At 38.9% G+C, this 27,607-nt stretch overlaps 1 protein-coding gene across 1 annotated transcript; it reads right to left on the bottom strand.

Annotated features, from left to right (window-relative positions):
- Positions 1 to 15,230: 15,230 nt before the first annotated feature.
- thoc3 (THO complex 3) lies at positions 15,231 to 23,471 on the bottom strand. Its single transcript, XM_061726150.1, has 6 exons — positions 23,286 to 23,471; positions 21,565 to 21,721; positions 20,317 to 20,521; positions 18,934 to 19,095; positions 18,750 to 18,850; positions 15,231 to 15,654 (listed from the first exon to the last, which is right to left on the bottom strand). Exons 1-6 carry the CDS (start codon positions 23,463 to 23,465, stop codon positions 15,491 to 15,493), a joined length of 969 nt encoding a protein of 322 aa, XP_061582134.1. The 5' UTR covers positions 23,466 to 23,471; the 3' UTR covers positions 15,231 to 15,490.
- Between the last annotated feature and the right edge of the window lie 4,136 nt (positions 23,472 to 27,607).

Here is a 27,607-nt window from a genome sequence, read left to right as displayed (position 1 = left end):
ATAGTTTTTACACTGGAATATTGTGCTATATTGTATATGCTCCTTCTGTAATCCTGGGTTATACAAAAACCTCAATGGACAATAATTTTTATGTACAGTACATCTGGACTCAAAGGGACAATGGGGATAGTTGGGGTGGGTCGAGATTAATGTGTCATTCCCGTACAGTATTTTAATCGTTTCTGAGACTCTTATAATCTTCATTTGAGTCCTTTCATGCATAAAAAAAGGAAAAGTGAACAACTTCAAATTAAAGTTTATAAAATAAGACTGATAGTACGGAAGAGTATTGTGGCCAGACAGGAGAAAAATAAAAATAATATTTTAGAGGAGGAACATTTTTTTTTCATTATGCAATTCGAGAAAAAAGTGGAAATGTTGAGATTAATATTTAAGTACAATTTCAAGAAAAAAGTCGAAATGTTGAGAAAAAAGTTGATTATTCTCGAAATTTCGACTTTATTCTCGAAATTTCGACTTTATTCACGAAATTTCGACTTTATTCACAAAATTGTATTTCAACATTAATTCGACTTTTCGAATTAATAGTTAGTTCGACTTTTTTCTTGACATTTCAACTTTTTTCTCGAAGTGCACAATAAAAAAAATCTTCCCCTCTCAAATATTTTTTCTCCTGCATGGCCCTAATACTCTTCCGTAGTCTCAGAGCATGAACCAGTGAAACTAATTGATTTTTGAGTGAACTGACTTATTTTTCCCTGATTTCCTGTGAGACTTGTCCTCAGTCACCGTATCCTTGATTTTGGTACTAAAATGACTCTTTTAGTCCTGGAACAGCACCAATCTGCCAGCATGCCGAGTTTTGTGAATTAAAACCAGTCCAGGTTCTACTGAACAAATGAATGAATGAATGAATTTATTTACTTCAAACATGCTTCAGGAAAACAACAACAAAGGAAGCACAAAGCAAAGAGAGCAATAATTACAAAAGATTCAAGACACAATAAACTTGCCAAACTAGCACACGTTTTAAAAAAGAGAGAGAAAAAGGAAATACTTTTCTAGTCCCGCCCCTAATGGATAATTCAGTGGTTGCTCGTGGCCCCGCCCCTTTTCACGAGAATCCTCAAATACAACTATATTTCACAAAATAATGTTTGTGGGCCTCAATTACTTCCAGTTACCGTACATCTACTAGACATCAGCTGCTTGTCCTTCTTTTGAGATATATTTATGTCTGGACGCTGCTCTGTCTCATATCGAGCTTATTCTAATGTTTCCCTGCAGCCGGCTGAAGTTAATCATCATTCTTTTTATAGTTTTATTTGGATCCCCATCAGCTCCAGCTATTCTTCTTGGGGCCCGACACATAATACACAGTACATTACAACAAAAAATTTAAAGCAAACCTAAAGAGGTAGCATATAAAAAAGAAAGGAAAAACAGAAAATAAAGAAAAAATAAAAAGTCATTCCGTTTAACATTTAGATAGAAATAAAAACATATTATACATTTTTCATACATTTTGTAAAACAATCAATCAATTCAAACAATGTATAGTCACCAATAACCATTTTTAATAAATATTCATTTATTTATATTCTCTCTCTCTCTCTACTATCAACATTATTTATCTATTTAATGATAATTAAATAAGCTTTATATGTATCAATTCAAGAGATGTTTCTTTACTAACAATTTGAATTATTTTATGTTAATAGTTTGCTTAAAGAGTTTGGGAAGTGGGTTCCATGCAGACGTAGCTCTGTACATCACCGTTCTTTTACCATAGTTCATTGTTGACATTTACAGTAAATCCATGTGTTAATTAAGAGTTAATAATGTTTAATAATCCCGAGTGTTGTCGTTTCAGCAGTTAAACCCGTTGTGGTGTTGAGCCCCTGATAATAACCATGTTCCTTTTCCACCAGACCGGTTGCCAGGTCGTCGTTATCCCCCTGTCAGAGGGCTCATTTACAGCAGCTAATATTTAGTTAGTTAATAAAAGCACAACAAAGAGACTCAGACCAGATGCTGGGAGAGGAGACAGCAGATCAGCGGCGGAGCTTCGTGAATAAAAACAAGGCAAGGCAAGTTTATTTATATAGCACAATTCAACACAAGGTAATTCAAAGTGCTTTACATCAACATTAAAAGCGGCAAGACGTAATTAAACAGTAAATAACAAATACAATGAAATAAAATGATAAGAAAAGAGGTCAAATAATAAAAAGCACAAGTTGTTAAAAAGTAAGGGCAGTAGAGTACAGCAGGTACATCTCATTCTTACAATGGTAAGAATTACGTTTCTATACGGTCAAAACTACGGTCATCTTCAGCTGGTACAAAATGCAGCTGCCCGTCTTTTAACGAACACACCCAAACGAGAGCAGATCACCCCGGTCCTCTATTCCCTTCACTGGCTGCCTGTTCGTTTTAGAGTTGATTTTAAACTTTTAATGTTTGTTTTTAAAGCTCTTAACGGCCTTGCCCCTCCTTATTTATCAGAGATTTTAACGGTGCGTAAGCCTGGCAGAGCTCTGAGATCCTCTAACCAACGTTTGTTGGAAGTGTCAGGTCAAAGGTCAAGCACTGGGGTGACCGAGCCTTTTCAGTTGCCCCCGGCTCTGGAATCAGCTCCCCTGTGAGTTACGCACCATCTCTGACCTGGGCCTTTTTAAATCTAAAATGAAAACGTATTTATTCAGGGTGGCTTTTAATACCTAGTAGTGTGGCGTCACTTTTTTATACTTGATGTTGTATATGTTCATATGTTTTATTCTGTTGTATGTTATGTAAAGCACTTTGGTTCACCTCTAGGTTGATGTAAGGTGCTATAAAAAAAAAAAAAAAAAAAAAAAAAACGTACAAAGACCGGGTCAAATACAGTATTACAAAAGTAATCTGTAACAATTGGTTCTGGTTCTGGAACCACAACAAACCAGATCCAGATGAACCTCAGGGGTCTGGGAGCTTCATAGGAACTAACAGATCAAGTATGTATTTTGGTCCAAGAACATTCAGGTCTTTGTAGACCAGCAGTAAGATTTGAAACTCTATCCTTTGACTCACTGGAAGCCAGTGTAGTGATTTCATGACCGGTGTAATATGGTCCAGTTTCCTGATAAAAACAAGGCTGCTGGTTCTGCAGATTTCAGGGGAACTCCGCTGCAGCCACCAGTAGCCGCTCGTAGCCGCTCGTAGCCGCTCGTAGCCGCTCGTAGCCGCTCGTAGCCGCGGGCAGCTGGCGTGAGAGCGGCTGGAGCACTAATGCACTTATTGTTCAGGTGTCATTACTAGCCTCATTTATCAGTGGACAAACACGCTGTGCAAACAGACAGGACAGGTGCTGCAGCTGCAGCTCACGCTAACGCCGCCGCCGGCTCAAAACACCCACAATCCTCGGCCGAGGCAGCAAACAGGGCACAAAAAAACGCTTAGTTGGGGTTTTATTTACACAATGTAGTTTTCTATAAACTAAACTACATTTACTCAAATAAGAGGGTGAAAAATGTTGTGGCAAAAGTGCAAACTTGTGAAGGCCACAAGCAGCGAGAAACATCTAACTGGTCCTGTTTAGATTCATGAATCCTACAGACTCCGGAATTTTATTGTTTTAGCTGAAATTTTCCATCTGAAAGGAGAAAATAAAGCAGCTTTTGAAAGTTGGAGGTGTAACAGAGAGAGAAGCTTCGTTTAAATCCCCTGAAATCACCATAAATACCTCAGTTTTAGAGTCGGTAACCTGGCAACAGCTGAGCTGATGATGTCACTCGAAGAGTTTAAATTAACTCCTTACCGTCTAGAAATGTTAACAGCTACAAACATGGAGGAATGATTTGTGCAGACACCACCTGGGACTGGGACAGGAAGTGGTTTGGGAGGATTTAGAGACGCCGTGACGTCCATGTGGAGACGTCAGGTGTGGAGACGCTTTACTGACTGGCTTTTACTTCAGTCTTGTGCTGAAACAGGAAGGAGAGGAAGTACGACAGGAAATCAGTCTTTTTGTTGTTGTTTTTCCTTATTTAAGGATTTAATTTGCTTGAAACTGTTTTCAGAAGTGAAATTAGGATTTTGTACTTTAAGGTTTAAAATAAACCATAAGATGTCTAAATTCATCCATCCATCCATCCATCCATTTATCTATCCATCCATCCATCCCTCCGTCCATCCATCCATCCATCCCTCCATCCATCCATCCATCCATCCATCCATCCATCCATCCATCCATCCATCCATCCATCCATCCATCCATCCATCCATCCATCCATCCATCCCTCCCTCCATCCATCCATCCATCCATCCATCCATCCATCCATCCATCCATCCATCCATCCATCCATCCATCCATCCATCCATCCATCCATCCATCCATCCATCCATCCATCCATCGTCCGTCCGTGCGTGCGTGCGTGCGTGCGTGCGTGCGTCCGTCCGTCCGTCCGTCCGTCCGTCCGTCCGTCCGTCCGTCCGTCCGTCCGTCCGTCCGTCCGTCCGTCCGTCCGTCCCTCCCTCCCTCCCTCCCTCCCTCCCTCCCTCCCTCCCTCCCTCCATCCATCCATCCATCCATCCATCCATCCATCCATAGAACCAAAACTGCTGGAGATATTTTCCACCTCTGAGATTCAGATCGTATTCTCAGCCTCCATGTATTTGCTTCCTCCTTCTCCTCCCTGGAGGGTGATGGAGAGGTCACTCCCACTGCATCACCCACTCCCCACCTCCACTTCCACCTACACCTCCACATCTCAGCTGAGGAAATGCGGAGGCAGGTCTGATTATGGGCTGGATTAAAAGGCTCCATGCTGCCTCCATGTGCGATCAGGGTGGCAGGAGGATGAAGCTGCTGCTCCACTCTAAGACTGTCTGCCTCATCACTTATTTCCTTTTTTCTCTTCATGTAACGTCGTCTGCATGTTGAAGAGTAAATAACTGAGATCTCTCATTAAAGTTGGCGCTGTATTGATTCAGGTTTGGTTATCAGGTCCGTGAACATTAATACAACAGCTGAGCACAACCTAGTATTCCTGAATGCTTCCTTTCTTTGATTTAAAGTTTCAAGCAGAAAAGTCAAATTCAGAGTTTAACGAGTGCAAACGAGGTGCCAGGCTGCTGAAAAGGAAAGAGTGACAGAAAGCAGAGATCAGCACCGTATGATCCAGTACGGAACAGTATTAGGGCCATGCAGGAGAAATGTTTGAGAGGGGAAGATTTGTTTTTATTGTGCACAAAAAAAGTCGAAATGTCGAGATGAATGTTGAAATACAATTTCAAGAATAAAGTAGAAATTTCAAGAATAAAGTCAAAATTTCGCCTTTTTTTCAACATTTCAACTTTATTCACGAAATTTTGACTTTTTTCGCAAAATTGTACTTCAGCATTATTCTCAACATTTCGACTTTTTTCTCGACATTTCAACTTTTTTCTTGACATTTCGACTTTTTTCTCAAAATTGTACTTCAACGTTAATCTCGACATTTCGATTTTTTTCTCGACATTTCGACTTTTTTCTCGACATTTCAACTTTTTTCTTGAAGTGCATAATGAAAAAAAAAAGTCTTCCTCCTCTAAAATATTATTTTTATTTTTCTCCTGCCTGGCCATGATAACTCTTCCGTAGATCCAGTGAATCAGCCTGGATGTGTAATTCTGCCGGGTGTGGCGATCACGGCAGCTCAGGGGAGGCTGAAACGTGGCTCCACAACTCACATGTACGAGGTTAGGGTTTACTTTTAGCGCTCAGCATCATTGTTCTTCTCACTTTCTGCTTTTAAACCGCTTTTCATGCACTTTTTTAATGGATTTAACTTGTCTGCTGTTAAAATTTAGGAGACTATTTTCCTCTCTACATTTTAATGACGTGTGCATCGTAGCAGAAACTGGATTTGAAACCGTAGATGACGGCGACCCTCGTGCTGCATGTTTGAAACAAGCAGAGGGGCTGGAGGTCGCTGCAGAAACAGACAAGGGGAGTAATTGCATTAAAGCACTATGTCTTTAAATAGCAGTGGTCTGCCAGGAAACGCATGCTAATTATTGTGCTGGGAGGGGGGTAGGGGGGTCTGTCAGTGTCCAGACTCACATTCACGAAGAAGGCCAGTAATTGAGACACCTCCGTGGACAAAAACTGTTCAAATCTTTTAAAGAATTTGCCTTCGAATCTGGAAAAGAGCGCAGAAACCAAACAGAGATGGGGATTCGGTTTTATATGAGCTTAGAAGTGTTTCACACTTTCATGCAACGGTGCGATTTTAAGTTTTCTTTGACTTAAAACAGTGAAATAATGACTGGTAGCATCATATTGCTGCACCGTTTTAAGTGGCAGGCTTGTAGCAACCAAATCCAGGACCACCTTTAAGCCCTGATCCCTGAGCGCCAGAGGGAAAACACAAGCTAAAGTCCCTCTATGTAGCGATGTCCCTCCTGAACACACGGGGGAACATGGACCTGCTGCACAATGTCTTTGTGCACTTTTCTTTTCACTTGTGATACACCGCCCCCGTGCGGCCGGAGGTGGTATTACTACATAAAGTGGGTTAATGACAGAGTTATTATCGTTCACGAAAACTAACGAAATAACGAAAACTAAAATTGAAAAAACAATTTCGTTAACTGAACTAAATAAAAACGAAAATTAAAAGACATATATATATATATATATATATATATATATATATATATATACACACACAATTGTAACTAAAAACCAAGGACCAAAAGGTGTAAACTGAAGCCTAAGCTTATGACGCCTACCCTTTTCACAAAAAAATGTTAGCTTTTAAAAACTAGTGCATTTAGGATTTAGAGAATGAAACAAAATACATAAATAAATCCATATGAGAAGTTGCCTGAGTATAAACAAAATAACTGTACACAAACATACAGCATATTCCACATGTCATTACTAAATATCATTCCATACACCTACACATATACATACATACACGCATATACTGTATATATATATATATATATATATATATATATATATATATATATATATATATATATATATATATATATATATATATATATATATATATATATATGCATACACACACACATACATACGCATATATACATACATATATACACATACACACATATACTGTACATACACATGTCCATAGGTACATGCCTATGTGTATTATACCTTTGTTTTATATGTATTAATCATTTTGTATTTATAGGTGCTTTTGAATTGTAATAACGTGCTACACTATAATTATAAATTATGACATTACAGGGTGGCGACAATGGACATTTTTTATGGTCAATGGAGCAATGGAAAGACTCTTCATGTCGCTCTGCTGCTTCATTTGAGCTGCAGGGCACATTATTGACGTCCCTCTCCTTCATTTGATCTGCAGCTCCTGTAAACACATCTGTGCCAACTGGATAGAAATCATTCTGCAGAGAAGAGAATAAAGCCATAAATAAAACCTCCACTCACCAGATGTCGCCCGAGAAGTTCGATCGTAGTGAATAATTCATCCAGGGGGAAATCCTGCATGTGTTTTCTGTTTCATTCGTGCTCCATCTGTCCACACATACAGCCCAAAAGACATTTTACATTTCCACGCTGCACAATCCCCCATGTTTACAAGAAACAGCGTTCCAGCTCACTGCTGCTGTATGGAGGCAGGAAACACTTCTGTAACAGTTAGTGGATCAGAAAGTTCACACCTGTGTCCAAACTTTGGTGTGAAGCAGCCTGTTCGTGGTCAGAACTGCTCATTACTAGGCCTGTGTTGAAAAAATAGATTTTCCGATTCTAAATCGATTCTCATATTAATTCCTAAGAATTGATTCGTAAGTCTAAAGATCGATTTTTTTTCGTCATTACATTACAACTTTTGGTATTTTTGTGTTTATGCCCAAAAAAGGAATGTTTTGTTGGACACGAGAATAACTGGTGCCATGTTTTTGCCTTTAAATATGTTTAAGAGTTCATCTGAGGTCGTCAAAAAGTTTGAAAAGCAGTCCACAATTTCATTTCATTTGTAGTCTAGAACTTCACAACTGATCTAATACAGAAAAGAAAAAGAAGAAAGAAAAAATACATTCAACAACAGTCTTAACCGACTATGTTTCAATTTCCAGCATGTCAGACAATCAGTCTCAGCAGCTGCTGGTTTAAGTGATCTCTATTTCAATGTTCTATAATTGTTACTTATACTGATTCAAAATATGTTTGAATATTAATATTAATATTTTGAATGTTCTTATGCTGTTTGTTTGTGTGATGTGTTTGGTAAATGAATTCCACTCATACATGGCCCTTTGCACAACAGTCCTTTACCAGCATTAGAACTCACATTTGGCAGCAAAATATCCTCCAGTTGGTAGTCTGGTGATATATTTATGATAGTCAGAGCTGTAACATCCTCCTGGTAGAATACCTGAGGAGTCTTTGTTATGGACATATTTCTAATTATAATTATAATAATGAGTAAAGTAATCCGTCACTAACCATTAACCAACCAAGATTCTTACGCTTGTCGTCCAGTTACAACTAAGAACAATGCGTGCAGCCCTGTTTTGTATTTTTTGCAGTTTTGCAATCATATCTGCAGTTGCATTTGACCAAACTGCTGGGCAATAGTCAAGATTTGATATAATTAAGGCCTGAATTACTAGTTTAGTTGCTTTTAGAATTAAACATATTTTAGTGGCGGAGCATCACGGGTTAGCATCTCACCTAAAGCCTGAGGACCAATCAGGAGCCTCCGGTCGGTGCAGAGCAGCAATTATCCTTTAACGGATCTGGACACTAACTGGCTCTGACTGAAACAAATGGACGGGTGGCTCTACACATACACAACCACACACACACACACACACTACCAGTGGATGGAGGATCAGCAAGCTGCAGCACATCTGCCTCTGATCAGAAACAGGAGCATCACCTCGGGGGAAGCGGCTCTTCACTAAATGAGAATATTGACCAGATCAAACCTGATGGGCGTCACTTGCTCAGGCCTGGCGCTTTAAAAGCTCGACCAGGGGCCTGGGTGTTCTGCCAGCTGGGAAACGGCCATTTTAAAACATTTTACTGTGAAAGTTCATAAAAAAAGCTATGTTTCTACCACTTTTTAAATGGTGCTTCTGATGCATCAAGCTCATAAATACCAATGATTGACTTGAGTTGAGCCGCCAGCCCCACCCCCATGTATGACGTTTAGCTGCTTCAATCACTAATCAATCCCGGGCCTGAAGGTCCTTTAAACTGTTTTTTATGAGGTGTTTCCATAAACAAATACATTTCCAGGGTCCTGTTACATCACAGATCCAGATCAGAATCAATCCAGGATCCAACTCAGTCATCGTTTACTCCTGCAGTATCATTGAATAGATACATATAAAACTTATTTAATTATTAAATAAATAAATAATGTAGATAGTATATGGGTATGTGTTTATATATGTATATGTATATATATATGTATGTATATATATATATATATATATATATATATATATATATATATATATATATATATATATATATATATATATATATATATATATATATATATATATATATATGCATACATATATTTATATATATAATATAATATATATAATATAAATATAAATGAATTAATATTTGTGGTTATTGTTGCAAACTATGATAACTATACATTGTTTGAATTTTTTGATGTTTTAAAATGTATGAATATGTATTGTTTTTATTTCTATCTAAATGTTAAACAAAATGACTTTTTTCTTTTTTTTCTGTTTTTTCTTTCTTTTTTATATGCCACCTCTTTAAGTTTGCTTTTCATTTTTTGTTGTAATGTACAGTGTATTATGTGTCGGACCCCAGGAAGAAAACCTGCAGTTTTGCTGGAGCTGATGGGGATCCAAAGAAAACTATAAACTACATAATTCATGAGAGAACAAGAAGTTGTGGGAAAAGTGCATGAAATGTCTCCTTTATATCCTCGAAGTAAGAAGAATACTAGTTTTATCTCCTCTTTTTTTGCTTTTTTATTGGCTGACTCAGCGTTGTCTTGCAGCAGTAAAGGAAACCCTTATCAAAGTTGAGATTTTATAGATTTATTTGATAGATTTGTCTATTGATTTGACAGCGTAGCGAGGAGCTTAAATGTGTTCCTGAGAGCCGCAGCAGCGCTGCTCTCCATCCACCGAGGGTCATCAACATGCCAAAGGAGTGATTTATCCTGTGAGGGTAAATGGAGGCCTGAGCTGTAAATCAGGCCATTAAACGTCCAATCAGATGGAGCTTCCCTCTCACTGGAGCCTGCAGGCTGCTGTCTCTGATTTATACACCACAACACTCACATCCCCCGGCCATGAATAACAGCTGGGACCGCTGGGGCTGATGGGACGGCACGCTCGAGGACCAAGAGCAGGGCCGGCCCAAGCCTCCATGGGGCCCTAAGCAAAATGTGATTTTGGGGCCCTCTATTACTGCCAATAATACTGACTATTGATCATTCACACACCCACTATAAACTTATTTCATGTTCTTCCCTCTCATTACAAATACACTTGTAAAATTAGATGTAAGAACTTTTTGTTGTAGTTAGATTGTAATCCATAGTGATTAAGACCATGGAAGCAGAACAACAGATTAACAAACTTGCAGAAAAATCTTTAAATTCATATTTAGCAAAGTCAGCAACTGCCCCTACTGACCACACAGAGAAGCGATAGATAAAAGGTCAAAGAGCTGCACAGTTGCAGCAGTGTTGTTTCCATCATCCTATTGTCAGCCTGGCAGGTTTTTAACCATCTATGGTTTTTAATCTGAAATGGGAAAAAATTCAGCTACAAGAGCAGCCTGGGGTTGATTTACTCTTAATAAAGTACTAAGTGTGATACTGAGTGTCATCTACAGTGTAGGCCTACTAAAAGAAACAAAATAATCAATTATTATTGGTTTTAAATAATCTGCAACAGCAATGTGCAACAACAAAGTACTACAAAAACTAGAACTATAATTAAAATCACTCAACTTAGATAAACAGTACTTCGTCAATATGTTCTCCATATAAGAATACATTTAAATGTACAAAAACAGACATTATTAAATAGATTAAACAAATAAAATCAAACAAATAGAGCCGAGAGGCAGCAGTCAATATGCCAGTAGTATCTACTCTAGTCTGTTAACATAATATTGTTTATGTAATATTAATTATTGTGTTTTTGTACAATAGCATACCTTTGATAATGTATGAATCATCACTCATTAGGAATGGGCGATATTTTACCGTTCACGATAAACCGTCAAAAAAATTCCCCACGGTAAGAATTTGTCATCTCACAGTAAAAACGATAAATTCCCGTTGATGACGTTTTTGTGTAAAGATGATTTATGGTTCTGTGTTAAATCCACGCACAACGTACGTGAAGGAAGGAAGGAAGGAAGGAAGGAAGGAAGGAAGGAAGGAAGGAAATGAGCCTGGAAGAAAGAAAGAAATGAGCCTGACATTTTTATTATTTTTATCGTTATCGGGATAAATGCCACAAATTATCGTGATACATTTTTTAGTCCATACCGCCCATCACTATCACTCACACATAAAAAAATAATTGTATTTTAAAAATTTTTAACTCTTGGGGGCCCCCTAGTGGTCACGGGGCCCTAAACTTCTGCCTTGGCCGGCTCTGCTGCACCGGGGGCCACACAGACAAACTCCGGCCCGAGGGCTTGACGCGGCTCATTTAGACATCGGCCTGAAATGATGATGCCTTTAAAAAAGAAAAATACCCAGAAGCCTTCTTTTATAGCTGCAGTGACAAACTAGTCCTGTCTAAGACGTGATGGAGGAGCAACACCTCTGCAGACCTGTTTCCACCCATCACATCTAAACACACAGGGACATTTCTATGTGTGGCATCACACACGGAACTGCACCTAAAACCTGATGATTGACTGAATCGTCCTCCACACGTAGCAGGACCCTCGTCTGAGCTAAGAACGGCACCAGTTCCTTCATGCTGCTTGAGTAGAAAATTAAAGGTGAAGACAGTTCAGAGGTTAAAACAGCCATCTGTTTGCCTAAAATATCAACTGGTGGAGAATTTCATGGCTGACTACGGCATCACTGGATGTCCTTAGATTTTTATCTCCAGTGTGATACTTATATCTTAAAGTCTGCATTAGGCTTATAATTAGGTTTGACATAATGGCCCGGTTTCACAGACAAGGCTTAAGCCTAGTCTCAGACTAAAATGCTGTTTGAGCTGGCTTAACTTTAAGTCCCTTGCACAGACATATCTTAAAATAGTCATAGATTTAGTCTGTTCTGGATTAAACAAAGCCAATTGCAAAAGGGTGGATTAGAGCTACTCTAGGACTAAATTTAAGTTTATATTAATCCTGCAAAGAGGCAGGTTTAACTTCAGCTTAGTACTGTTTGTGAAAGGGAGCACAGATGTTTTGGGAGCATGGAGTATTTGGAATATCTAAATGAAGACCAATATTCGCTACAGAGGCCAGCCAGACAAATACTTGTGGATAGGAGTAATCCATTGAATCAGTTTGATGAAATAACTTTCCGAAACTGCTTTCGTATGTACAAAGAAGATGTACTGGAGATAATTACTTTGCTTGAGCCTAGACTTTCCTCCATGTCTCAAAGAGGAAGGCCTGTACCCAGTTCTCTCCAAGTTCTGATAACTTTGAGATTCTTGGCATCTGGAACCTTTCATCGTGAAACTGGTGATTTGTGTGGTGTCAGTGAAGCAACAGTGTGTAGAATAGTTCACAATGTCTGCAGTGCCATTTGTGAACTGAGAAATCTGTACATTAAGTTCCCTGATGCTGCTGAGCAAACCAACTATAAATCGTGATTCTACGAATATGGGAACTTCCCAGGAGTGATTGGCTGTATTGATGGATGTCATGTTGAAATCAAGTGTCCATCAACTCCTGATGCTGAGGAGTACAGGAACCGTAAGAACACGTTTTCCATCAATGTTCAGGCTGTATGCACTCCCAATTTAGAGTTTTCAAACATTGTCGCCCGTTTGAAGGGAGCAACACATGACTCAAGGATTTTTCACAACTCTTCATTGTGTGCTCAGTTTGAGAGAGGGCAACATAGCGGAATACTAATTGGTGACAGTGCATATGCGCAGAGTTCCTATTTGTTCACACCTTGGCCACATCCCACAACAACTGAGCAGCAAACATATAACAAAGCTCATATTCGCACTAGAGGGATGGTCGAGCGTATGTTTGGGGTGTGGAAAAATCAATTCCAGTGTTTATGCAATACACTTCATTTTGAGCCAAGAATATGCTGCAAGGTGATCATTGCTACAGCTGTGCTGCACAACTACCTGAAGCTGTACAACTACCTAAAGCAGTATAATTGTCCTGACCCTCCAATGGAAGACCAGAATGATTCAGATGTGCCCATGCCAGTCCAACAAGGACTTGCACTCAGAGCTGCTTTCACATTGCAGTGCAATAGTGTGCTGAAAAATTAAATGAGAAACTCAACCAAGGCTGTCCTAAAATTTAGGTTGTGGTGACTACAATACTCACACTCTTGTCAAGTGTATTTCATTACATTACATAGCTATCTCATCTTTCTTTGAACAACTCTCTCTTCTACTTTCATATCCAATTCGACCTATAGAATTCTCATTTTCATGTCATGCTCTTCTTTCAGATATTTCATTTTCTGCTCATGAACTTCTAAGGCTAACTTTTCATGCATGGACATCCTTTTTGGTCTCTGCTGGAAGGTGGTGGCAGCATCTTTTCTCTGGGATGCCATGCCAGATGTGGAGGGTGCACAGTCACTGTGCACTGGCTCTTCCACCAGGGTTAGAATAATTTCCTCTGGGAAAAGAACACCGTTAGATACAAAAGTGTGGTTACATTTTAATTTGCATTGAATTCACTGCAAATGGCAGCCCAAGCATTGTTCTTCTTATGTTCAACAGCAGCACTATGCCCTTTACTTTCAATAACAGCATGATTTCCCAAAATTTGTTTAAGTAGAGTTTTTTTTCATACTCAGTATAGTTCTTTGAGCGTGTTCTTTTAGCTTCAACCATGTTTGGTGTCAAAATTCCCTCCAGCAAAACTGTCCTCAATTCCATTCCAGGTTTTTGTGAGCACCATTAGGCTAACAGACTGTGCTCCCACTTAAGCTAATGAGGTGTTCTGCTTTAAGCTTACTCCAGGACTCCACAGTCTGGGACTAACTAAGACAAATATAAGCCACGCTCATGCAAGCCACTTAAATTACCTAGCTTTACTAGTCTGACTTAGGCCTACTCCTGGCTTGATATAAGCCTTGTCTGTGAAACCGGGCCAATGACTGGTAAATCCATGGAGCTGAATCGTTCTGACCGTGTCGCCTGCGTGCTGTGGTTGTGTGTCAGGGGCTGATCTGTGGCATTTTTTTTTAGAATTTATGTTTTAACAGGGATGTTTAGGCCACAAGGGCCCATCAAGAATGCTTCGCCCCCCCTGGGCTGCTCTGCCCCTGATTTGGGCGCTTAAGTGTTCAATTCCCCCCCCGTGAATTTGATTCAAATCAAAATGAGTTAGAGGGAGACGACAGGGAGATCCAAATGGTACACAACCTTTTAACCTGGGATTTTACAGTTATAATTGTTTGCACATCCTGACCCAATATTGGCTTTCAAGATCAAACCAGTGAACAGTTCCTGTTTGCAGAGGCAGATGTGGGATTACAGATGGGGGGTTTGTGCAGAACTTTTCATCCCATATCCGTCAACCTCCTTTATTCATTAATTTCAATTCAAAAATACTATATTAATATGTGAAGAGAAATTAATCAATCGAGCACACACCCACACTGCAGGCTGGAAACAATGCTCAGACTGCAGTTGCAGTGAAGTTTATTCAGTCTGCAGCAGACGTCAAAATGTCCAGTTCTGCTTCAAAGGCACAGGTCTACTTATTTATTTACAATTTTCTACACACATAAATATATATATATATATATATATATATATATATATTTACAATTTTCTACACACACACGTGTAGAAAATTGTAAATAAATATATATATATATATATATATAGAACCAATATATGATTGGTTAGTGCCAGGCTTGCCAAAAAGAAAAAGGTGATTGAAACAGACTGTAATATGGTCAAAGGTTTTATAACAATAAGCATGAAGTTTGCATGAAAGTGGTTTATCTGTCCGTTTTCTTGATTAAAATACAGTCAACGTTTGTCCTCCCTCTTCAACCTCTCCAACCACTACATAGCTCAGAAATCAGGACATTTACACACCATAAAGACATCAATTTTATTATAAAAAGAACTTATACATACAAAACTATCTTACAGCAATGAAGACTGTATTGGTATCAAAAACAGCGATGGATGTGAGAACATCAGGACAGCAGCTCCACCTGGTGGTCGAACAAGATCACTACAGTCTGTAGGAGTTGGATTTTCTGTTCTTTTCCATCTTTGCTCTTCTTCTGTTGCCTTTTCCACCTGATCATGAACCTTGTTCCCGCCAGTCTTCCAGGACAGAGCAGTTAGAGCCTCAGGAGTCGTTGGGGAGGCCGAACAGCTTGACTGTCCCGGCCTCCCGGTTGTTGTCGTACTTGCCCTCCTTGTCGTCGCAGGCGTAGGCCAGCAGGGGCCTCTTGGGGTGCCAGGCCACGGTGAAGGTGGGGGAGTCGCACTGAACCTCCCACAGCTTCTCTCCTGCAACACAGGACACAGGGAAACCAGGTCAATGCCGTGAACGGACATGTGAAGGGACGTTGGTTGATTAGTTTTTAGTTTAGTTTATTTCGAACATGTAAAAAAAAAAAAACAAGCATTCCACCACATGAAGGAAAAAAAAACCACAAAACAAGTTACATATTTGAAAGGGAGTGGAAGGAAGTATAAACTTATTTAATCCCACCTCCTTTTCCACAACTAAACATAAATTATATGTCTATTTATTTTTCATACTATACACCAATTTGTATAAATATATATCATTTTTACAAAAATAACCTGTTTAATACAAGATGTAAGCTCTATCATAAATATAATTATGATATAAATATAATACGTATATCTAAGTATATAAACATACAAAGACAACATGACAAAATAGCAGAACACACAGCTGGTGATCTTTAAACACAGTCTTCACTTTTATCGCTCAAATAAACCTAATTTGTTTTATGTTTGTATATTCTTTTGACTCCAAATTCAAAACATTCCACAGTTTAATTCCACAAAAAATTATTTTTGTTGTACGCACGAATACAGATTTGAAGTTTAGGTTTCCCCTTAAATTATAACCCCCTTCCCTTCCCATGAAAAATTTCTGAATGTTATCCGGTAGCGAATGATTTTTTGCTTTAAACATTACTTGTGCAGATTGAAATGCCACCAGATCCATGAGTTTTAGGGACCGGCTTTCAAGCTGAAATCATTTAAAATCATTTCAAATGATCTGATTAACTATTCATATTAAAAGTATTCACTGGAGGAAATAACCTATGCTTTATTCTCTTTCATTTGGAGTCAAGTTAAGTTGGAATTACATTACAAGTGCTGACAAATCAAACTGTTGAGGTCTCGTGTTGCTATGGCAACCGTGACTGAAACATACGATGATGAAGATGATGATAAGGTCCATTAAAGTACTAGATACATGTTGCATGTTGATCCTGTCATGGATAATACTTTACAGGGGCTTTTCAAATGCCAGCTATTCAGATTAAAGGATTTACAGAAGCTTCCTGTAAAAAACTGTTAGTAAATAAACCAAAAACTCGTTTTAAGGGGGGGAATCTTTTTGTGCCTGTTAAAGTTGTTGCCTGGGCACAGCAAGCACGACAACCTGGAGAGTCTGACCATTAGAAGCCAAAACCTGTTCAATCCACTGCAGAAATACGCAGCACCTCAATCTGCAACATCAGCTGTTTTTGTCTAATGTGGACAGATGAAAGAAACAATGACATAACTGCACCGATGTGTGAAACTCCCCCCGATCCAGCAGGCCTACGTCACATGACCAGAAATACAAGGTCAAACACAGACGAGCCAAACCTCCTCACAAAACAAATTAACTTTTAAAAAACCACTTAAGGCTCAGCTAATGCTGCAGACCATATGACTGGGAATTTATTATTGATATTGAAATCAGTAGAATTTTTATAATGATAGCAGTGACTGGAAATATATTACTAATGTATGGTTTTAGTGCTATTATAGTGTATTAGTATAATCATAGTGTTAATATATTATGATATTATGCATATATAACTGATGTGTGTGTGAGTGTACATGTATGTGTATTATTGCTGTTTTTATATTAAGTGTAGTTATGCTAGGAATGTGTGATGTATTTATGTCTTAGATGTTATCATTTATGTAATATTTTATATACTTGATGGAAGATTAGTGGTCACCAAGGCGGCAGCTAATGGGGATCCATCCAATAAACAAACAAACCTCTCATTTCTCCTCCATCGTTACTTTCTGAAGTTTCCTAGTAGCCTGTACAATCACGTTCCCTTCAGCTTTGTTCATCTCTGTCGATGTACAACGTAGTTCTGTGCAGCGAGACCCAGCTCACATCTGTCCACATGTTCAGGAGAAGGACATGTGGACAACTTACAGCTGAGCCTGGATGCTGTTTTGTAGGCCTGTGTTGAAAATATTGTTTCTCCGATTCTAAATCGATTCTCATATTCATTCCTAAAAAACGATTTGTATGTCTAAAGATCGATTTTTCATTTTCTCATCATTCCAACTTTTGGTATTTTTTTGTTAATGCCGAAAAAAGGAATGTTTTGTTGGACACAAAAATAACTAGTGCCATGTTTTTGTCTTTAAATATGTTTAAGGTATGAAAACATTAAAGTTTTCAGTTATAATTGCATAAATTGTCTATATTTCATTACTTTATATACTGTCTTGGGGTTACCGGTACATTTGCAAAAAACGCTAAAAACCTAATTCTCAAAAATTAAAAACCGAAATAGACCAAAAATGGAAAAAATTAAAACGGAACGTGGTAAAAAAAATAAAACTGATTTCATCCGTCTGTTTCCTCCCTGGATCTGTTTGATAATTCTGACCCACAAGATGTTTCTGAAGGCAGTTCTATCAGCATTCTGGGAGCTGATTGGTCCTTACAGCATCATTAGCTGCCAATACTTGCTGTTGAATCTCAGTATAATATTATCATTAATATGTTGCATAACTACACAGTCATATAATTCATGCAACAGCTCAAATAACAGTTTTAATAACACTAATCCAAATCAATATCGGAATCTTGATAATCGATTCTGAATCTTAAGAATCGGAATCGAATAAATTCTTGACATTTGAATCGATCCCCAGCCCTACTGTTGTGGTATGAACGTCGTGTGTTATGTAGAGTGGAAGAACTCATAGTTACAGCTAACGTGGACAAGGATCCATTTAGTTTTCAAATGAAATGGTCCCAGATGTTTCTGCGATGCATCAGTCGCTGCACAAACCGCCACGAACAGAAGGGAAACTTTTATACTGAAGCTTCTTCTGCAAAACTGACACTTAAAAACAGCACCAGGAGGAGTCATTCAGGAAGTCCACACTCTTACACCGCTCAAACTTATTGGCTTTACTATTAAATGAATTTGATGCCATGTAACGCTGGCAACGATACTGCCATCTAGAGTTTGATTGGTCGCACCAATGCCTTTTAAAGACAGACCTGCTCCCTCGCAGCTCTTCTTAGTTTTCAAATCAAACATCTGGGCCGGGAGGTGTTTTGGTTCATCAGGAGAAGCAGAGCGGACACTGACCTGTTTCCACCTCTGCGATGTCTATGAAGTGATCCTCCGAGGCCGAGGCCAACATCTTGCCATCGTGGCTGAAGCTCAGCGTCCTCACCGGCCAGTCCAGCCTGCAATCAAACAGGGAAAGATGATTCCTGACAGCAGACTAGTATAGAGAGCTGGTTTTAGGGAGCCTAGAAAGGAAACGCACCTGGAGAAGCAGCGAACACACACCAGCTCCTCCACGTCCCACAGGCTGACCAGGGCATCGGCGCTGCCAGTGGCAAAATACTTCCCCGTGGGGTCAAACTTGATGCAGATGCAGTTGGACGGGTGAGCATTGATGGACTGGATGGGCTTCAGCTCCGGATAACTGCAAACACAGAGGCTACAGTATTACAGCTGTGGGTAACAGATAAAAACACGGCGTGTCCCAGTTCAGCCCCGGTTAATATCGAAGCAGGAGTTTGAGCTAGTTCCTCGTGTTCCTTATGTGTTAACTGGGAACTGCAGGAAGGAGATGACAGTTTTGAATAAACTAGACCTGAATACACAATACTGAAATCTGGAAACTGGTCACAAGTCTGGATGTCCCCAGCAGTCGTAGCTACCGAACTGTACTTTCTAGGATTCTTTCAGTTAAACTTTGACAGGTGAAGATGTTCCAGCTCTGGTTTGGAGCTCATAGCTATGCCTGTGTTGAAAAGAAAAAGAAAATCGATTTTCTGATTCTAAATCGATTCTCATAATTCTTAAAAATTGATTTGTATGTCTAAATATTGATTTTTTTTTTTTCATCATTACAACTTTTGGTATTTTTTTGTTTATGTCCAAAAAAGGAATGTTTTGTTGGACACGAGAATAACTTGTGCCATGTTTTTGCCTTTAAATATGTTTAAAAGTGTGAAAACATTAAAGTTTTCAGTTATAATTGCATAAATTCTCTTCTTGGGGTTACATTTGCATAAAATGCTAAAAACCAAATTCTCAAAAATTAAAAACCGAAATAAACCGAAAATGGAAAAAATTTAAATGGAATGTGGGAAAAAATAAAACCGATTTCATACGACTGATTCTCCCCTGGATCTGTTTGGTAATTCTGACCCACATGATGTTTCTGAAAACAGTTCTATCAGCATTCTGGGAGCTGATTGGTCCTTACAGCATCATTAGCTGCCAATACTTGCTGTTGAATCTCATTATAATACTAGTATTAATATGTTGCATAACTACACATATAATTCACGCAACAGCTCCAAAAACTGTTTTAATAACACTAACCCAAATCAATATCAGAATCGGATCAAACCAAATCTTGATAATTGATTCTGAACCTTATAAGAATCAGATTCTCGACATTTGAATCAATCCCCAGCCCGGAGAGTTCAAGTCACCACACCAGCTTCTGTATCTGCTTCTGAGGTTATTCTGAGTAATCAAATGCAGACCAAGACAACACCTTCAGGCGGCTTTGCTCCACATCCGGCTGGTGTCACGGTGTGAAAACGACGCTCCGACAGCTTCCCATGAATATGTAAGGAAGCTGTTGAACCGTCTCCAGCTCAACGTGGCCCTGGTTCCTCCGGGTTCCTACCTCAGGACATTGATGCAGCCGTTGCCGTTGGTGAGGAAGAACATGTCGTTGTCGTTGTTCCAGGAGATCTCGTTCACCTCGAACTTGAACTGCTCCTCCGCCCTGGAGCGATGTGTCTTGGCGTCGATGAAGGTGACCACGTCATCTTTGTTCCCCACAGCGATGGTCTGACCGTCGGGGCTCCAGCAGATGTTGATGTTCTCACCTGAAACAAACCATTCCTCCATCACAGACTAATAAAACACTGCATACAAACTCTCTCCACTAAATCACTTCTGAGGTTTCATACACTCAATAAATGCCTGGTTTTAGCTTTTATAATGACTAAATTGAGATTTCCATCCAAGTTTGACAACTTGAGAGTAATTTTATTTCTTTTAATGAACAAAGACGCATAAAGGCAGACCACAACAGATTTCAAATAGGACTGAGTGACATGATTAAACTATCTAAATGCAATTTATCAATCGAAAAATGTTGCAATTTGACCTTCAATGATAAAGCTCAGAATGTAGAGCAGTCTGTGGCACCTGTTGATAAATGCCTTTAGTGCTGTAAATCTCTTTCATATAACCCATAATACTTCCATAAAACAGATGCTCTGTTTGTTACAGGACTAATGATTCATTTATACACTTTACGATACTTTGAAAAGTAGTAATTTCTCTAAAGATTACAATCAATCTGACGTGTTGTATAACATGTAGTTAAGGTGCAGCTTTTGCATTTACTAAATATATTATTTCAAATTGCTTTTTCAATTTGAATTTGGTATAAATGTCCAAAGGTAACATAAAAGCATCAAGATAGAAAATTCCAATCAAAATGCCTTATAAAATAAATAAACAGAAACAGAAGATCATTAACACATGACTTGGGCTGAAGAGATGCGGTTATAGTCTGTCAATGACTGGATGAAAATAATCAATCACAATTACTATTATTATTATTATCTTGCATATTTTAAGCCTACTACAGTCTTTTAACCAGATTTTTGACATTTGTGTGTAAAGCGTCTTAGTGTACCCTTTTATACATTTTATGTATTATTATTATTATTATTAATTATAGGAATATTTGAAAGCCCTGATTCCATATTCAGCAGTTTTAGCAGCTGTCTCAGGTTGATAACTAGTCTTGAGGTCGTGCAAAGCTTCTGGGATCACGTTTTCATCCCTGATAACTACCACTAGTTTAAAGGTGTAAACATGAAACTGGACTGTAAGTGGTGTATTACTCAGATCCTACCCTTCGTGTTGACGGTGGCCATGCATTTGGTGGTGCGGACATCCCAGATGCGGATGGTTTTGTCTCCAGACGCTGTAACAAACAGGTCGGGGTTGGTTGGGTGCCAGCAGAGCTGGTCCACGCTGTCCCCGTGACCTCTGTAGTTGTTTTCCTTCACCTGGTGGCAAAAGGAAACTCGTGAAGAGAGTGATGACAGGCAGCACAGACTAAAAACAACTTATATTGTGTTTTCCCGTACACGTGCGTATTTGCAACATGACAAATATCACGAAAAGGGCAATAAAACGTTACAGTCTGCAGATTTATTTGATCCCATTTCTAGACTTGTAGTCAATACCGCCTAAACCGAGACCAAGACACTACCAAGACCAGAGAGTATCAAGACCAAGACTAGTTCAGCTCAAAACCGAGACCAAACAGAAACCGAGTAATATCCTGATCCTGCGTGATTGTAGAACATCAGCACCATCCTGGTCCAGCTAGTTTCCATATGAGGTTGTATTCAACTGCAGCACAATAACACAGAGAAGTGGATGATGATGTTGAACTCACTATAAATGTTTCCATCAACTGAGATCAGATATGTGTGGCGACTGCACTACTGCTATTTCTACACTATTGGAGGATTGACTCCAGTGCTTTTAGGATTGACACGACTACTAACTAGTCCCAAAGTCCTCTACCAGAATAACCAGACTCCAACATCCTCCACTTCAGAAAAGTCTAATGAAGTAAATGTTACTGATTTAAATTGGACTTAATTTGTAAATGAAACCTGAATTTTCTTCCAGTGAGTCAAAGGATAGAGTTTAAAATCTTACTGCTGGTCTACAAAGACCTGAATGGTCTTGGACCAAAATACATGCTTGATCTGTTAGTTCCTATGAAGCTCCCAGACCCCTGAGGGTCATCTGGATCTGGTTTGTTGTGGTTCCCAAGAACCAGAACCAAGCAAGGTGAGGCAGCGTTCAGTTATTCTGCTCCTCACCGGTGGAACAAACTTCCGGTAGACCTGAGGTCTGCTCCAACTGTCAGCTCCTTCAAATCAGGATAAAAACATTACTGTTTAATTAAATACTTACCTGCTGTACTCTACTGCCCTTGATTTTTTATTATTATTTTACCTCTTCTCTTATCATTTTATTTCATTATTTACTGTTTAATTGTGTCTTGCTGTTTTTAATGTTGATGTAAAGCACTTTGAATTACCTTATGTTGAATTGTGCTATAGAAATAAACTTGCCTTGAATTTGAAACTGCATTATTTACCATTATAGTAGCCAGATTACCCTCCACCTCAGAAAAGTAATGAATAGTAAATGTTACTGATTTAAATTGGACTTAATTTGGAGATGAAACCTGAATTTTAAATATTAAAGATACAATTACTGACTTGAACTTGCATTATTTACCATTATAGTAGTCTGATGCTTAATCAATCACAAAGATATGCAAATATGATTCATATATTTATTCAAACAAGGCCGTTTTAAACACAAAACTGTAATTAAATACAGAAACATGCAGATGCATCAAAACATTAAATCAGATGCAAAATACAAATACAAACCTCCAGAACTACATTACTATTTGCAACATGACAAAACACCACGCAAAGGGATATAAAACGTTAGAATCTGCAGATTATTTTGATCTTATTTCTAATTATTTAACTTTAGAGGCAGAAAACGAAGCTAACGCTAGCACGCTAGCAGACTCACCAAACGGTCCTTTTCCAGGACAAAAACGCTCGCTGTTTTGTCGAAAGAGCCCGAGGCCAGTCGCCTGCCGTCGCAGCTCCAGGCCACCGAGTGCACTTTGGCGGTGTGAGCCGGGAACTCGCGACTTTTGCTGTTGTTTCTGAAGCTCTCCTGCATGTCCTGGTAGTACTGCGTCGCCATCTTGGAACTTGGTGCATCACGTGGTCACGGAGCCGGAAGAAGGGCGCGTTGCCATGGTTACCGCCACCCAGAGCAGTGGATGAAACACTAGTCAATTCAAACTGTCAACACTGTCGATTCTTGACATTTGAATCGATCCCCAGCCCTACTGTTGTGGTATGAACGTCGTGTGTTTATGTAGAGTGGAAGAACTCAGAGTTACAGCTAACGTGGACAAGGATCCATTTAGTTTTAAAATAGATAGATAGATAGATCTTTATTGTCATTATAACTATGTACAGTACAACCAGTACTCGAATTGAGGGGGGATGAGGGGGGATGGCATCCCCCCCCTGAAAAAAAAAACGGTCCAAATCATCCCCCCTGTAAAACTGCCATCCCCCCTTTCCATCCCTTATGTCATTTCATCAATGAATGTGGTTTTACTGCTATTTCAACATTTAGAGTCATCACCAGAAAAATGTGACAATTTTCTCTGTTTCAGGTAAATTTTCACTTGAAATAAGTAGGAAAATCTGCCAGTGGGACAAGATTTATCTTCTTACAAGCAAAAAAATCTTCCACTGGCAGATTTTTCTACTTATTTCAAGTGAAAATCTACTTGAAACAGGTGAAAATTGTTTTTTTTTTCAGTGATGAGTCTTGTTTTAAGTGTAATGAGATTTTTTTTTACTAAAATTAGACATTTTAACTAGAAATAAGACAAATATTCTTGTTAAGATTTTGAGTTTTTGCAGTGATCCATTTTACTTATCCTGTGAAGGACAGAGTCATATTGATAAGTTCAGAAAACTGTTTTTTATTGTTGTGTTTTGATGTATTTGATGTAAGCCCAGTGGATATTTAAAGCTTACAGAAGGCTGCATTTAACTGCTGCTATGTCATTCCTGCAGTATTTCTGCAGGTGTTTTGGTCAGTGCTATTATTTGTAATATATTATATTATTTGTAATCAGCACAAATGATCTGTCCCCATATGATAAAATCCACCATCCCCCCTGATTTTATTTTACAACTCGAGTACTGTGTACCAACGACATTAAAAGTGCTCTCCAGTCAGCGCATCATATAAAAAAATAAAATAACTGAAAAATAATCGAATAAAATGTAATATAAAATATAAACAAATAAAATAAATATATATATATCTCTAGACACATTCACCCTTCCACACACATCAACACACGGACCCCACAAGAACCTTCATCAGCATACAATCATTTGTGTTATTGTTATTACACATTAGCTCCTGTTTTTGTTAAGAGTGGTTAATGCTGTTGGATAAAAGCTGTGTTTGAGTCTGTTTGTCCTCGTTTTCATGAGTCTGTATCTCCTCCCAGATGGCAGCAGTTCAAACAGTGAGTGTCCAGGGTGTGAAGTGTCTTTTATTATATTTTGGGCCTTTTTCTGGCAACGGGCGTGGTGGAGGTGTTCTAGTGTGGAGAGAGGGCAGCCGATGATCTTCTGGGCGGTGGTGATGACCCGCTGGAGTGCTTTCCTCTGAGCTGCTGTTTTAAAATGTCATTTTAAAATGAAATGGTCCCAGATGTGTCTGCGATGCATCAGTCGCTGCACAAACTGCCACGAACAGAAGGGAAACTTTTATACTGATGCTTCTTCTGCAAAACTGACACTTAAAAACAGCACCAGAAGGAGTCATTCAGGAAGTCCACACTCTTACACCGCTCAGCTTATTGGTTTTACTATTAAATGAATTTGATGCCATGTAACGCTGGCAACGATACTGCCATCTAGAGTTTGATTGGTCGCACCGATGCCTTTTAAAGACAGACCTGCTCCCTCGCAGCTCTTCTTAGTTTTCAAATCAAACATTTGGGCCTGCAGGTGTTTTATCCACTGCTCTGCCGCCACATCGTACCTCAGAGTGGAAACCTTTTTTATTTATTAGGGCCCGAGCACTGACAGTGCGAAGTATCTGTCTAGGAATTTTTTTTTTCGTTTTTAGTTTTTTTTTCGTTTTCCGACGAAATGAGGGCCTTTTTGTCCCCCTAAACGTGCCTCAAAAGTCACCAAATTTTGCAAGCAAGCCAGGCCTAAATATGTTCTATTTTCTTATATTGTATTGAATTTCCTCCACAAGCAGTTTGTATAAATGTGTGTTTTTTTGTTTATAAATTGTGTTCTTTAAAAAAAAAAAAAAGATTACAAATGCAAATACACCAAAAAGTTGGGCAGAGATAAAAATTGGGAGGCAATACTACTCTAATCTGGGTCTGTGATGTCACAATGTTGCACAAAGCACACTTTCATGGAGGCGCTGCACTGTTATGTTATACCAAGTTTTTCTGTTTGTCATTGTTACTAACCTGCTTTTTTGGGCATCTATGTAGCTGCTGAATACAGGATTAATACAGTATCTATCTATCTCTATATATGTAATTGGCTCACCGAATGACACATGTTCCTATGATCTAGGTCACCCCATACAAAGTGACAGGTTTGTGTAATGTTGGGGTTTAGTCACTTCATAAGCTCAAAACAAATATTCTGAAGCAGACACAGTTTTATTTTTCCATAATATTCCACTCATAAAGTTAAACTTGAACTTTATCGTAGGTCACAACACAGAATCCCAGAAAACAGTTAATAAACCATCCAACATTTCTCTTATCTTTTTATCATGTTTCAAAACCTTAATGCTTATCCTTTACATTGTCTTAAGAGCATTACTAAAAAACATATTTTCAATAAAAGTTCATCAATGCTTGCCTGAAAACTCCCCGTAGCCCAGCAGGAGCAAGCATCAGATACAGTTTCACTGTAAAATGTGTGCATGTAAATAATAATTTCTGCTTCAAATGAAGACAAAACGCTTGATGTAGTTTTTGGAATTGCAATTTATTTCAAGTGATGCTAAAATGAAAATCCATGTTTTTTTTATTTAAAAAAACCTTTAACACTCCATTATATTTCAAAATCACACAATATCTGCTCAGTCATACAGGAAATCCCTTCAAGTAGCCATGTGGATGACAAATATGCAATAAATGATCAAATCCCAACCTCCTCTTCTGCCTGCGTTTGCATAATATTCAGGCCTGTGGCAGTTTCCTGTGAGTGTGCAGAGAAACAGTTCAGTCCTTAACTTCTGGTACTTCGTACGAAGGTAAAATACAGCTAACAGACAGAACATAATGTACGTTTAAACGTGAGTGTCTCGAAAAAGAAGAAAAGAAGGTGTGAAAGCGTCACACAAATGTGCCTCAATGTTTTCAACATCGTCAGAACAGCTATATATGCGCTGGCAGCAGCTACTACAAAATAAAAGCCAAGGGATGCACAGTGAGTGGTGATGGAGTGAAACACTGAACGTGTGCGTTACGGGTCACCGGGGTCAGTGCTGGTTCAGTGCAGGAAGACGTCTCATCCGTTCACGCGGCTAAATGATGCTCGGGGCGTTCGGGTGTCGAGGCAGGCGTTTGTGGAGAGGTAGAAAAGATACACAAGCACCTCGTTCCTGCTCATTCAACCTGAAGACACGTCTGCTTTCTCATCCAGGCCCCTGACGTGGTTTTAGTCTCATGGACCCTGAGAAATTCCTGCTGCTGCTCTAAACCTGAGGGATCGGTCTGGATCCCGTGTTTCCCGCCTCGCTGGCCTGCTAGTGGTCGCCGCGGTGGAACCTGCACCTCAGCGTCACTGCGGTGGAACCTGCACCTCAGCGTCGCCGCGGTGGAACCTGCACCTCAGCGCCGCCACCGCACCACTACAGCATCAGGCCACTGAAGGCATCTCGACAAAATAAAACAAGAAACAAAACTCTGGCTGCAGTCTACGGAAGAGCATTAGGGTCAGCCAGGAGAAAAATAAAAATAATATTTTAGAGGAGGAAGATTTTTTTTCCATTATGCACTTGAAAAAAGTTGAAATGTCAAGAAAAAAAGTCAAAATGTCGAGAATAATGTTGAAATAAAATTTCAAGAAAAAAGTAAAAATTTCGTGAATAAAGTTGAAATGTTGAGAAAAAAATTGAAATGTCGGGATTAATGTTGAAGTACAATTCCAGAAAAAAGTTGAAATGAAGAGAAAAAAGTCGAAATGTCGAGAATAATGTTGAAATAAAATTTCAAGAAAAAAGTAAAAATTTTGTGAATAAAGTTGAAATGTTGAGAAAAAAGGCGA

Source organism: Cololabis saira, chromosome 7 (assembly GCF_033807715.1).
Source record: "Cololabis saira isolate AMF1-May2022 chromosome 7, fColSai1.1, whole genome shotgun sequence".
NCBI lineage: Eukaryota > Metazoa > Chordata > Actinopteri > Beloniformes > Belonidae > Cololabis > Cololabis saira.
This window is presented reverse-complemented; position numbering and strand designations above follow the sequence as displayed.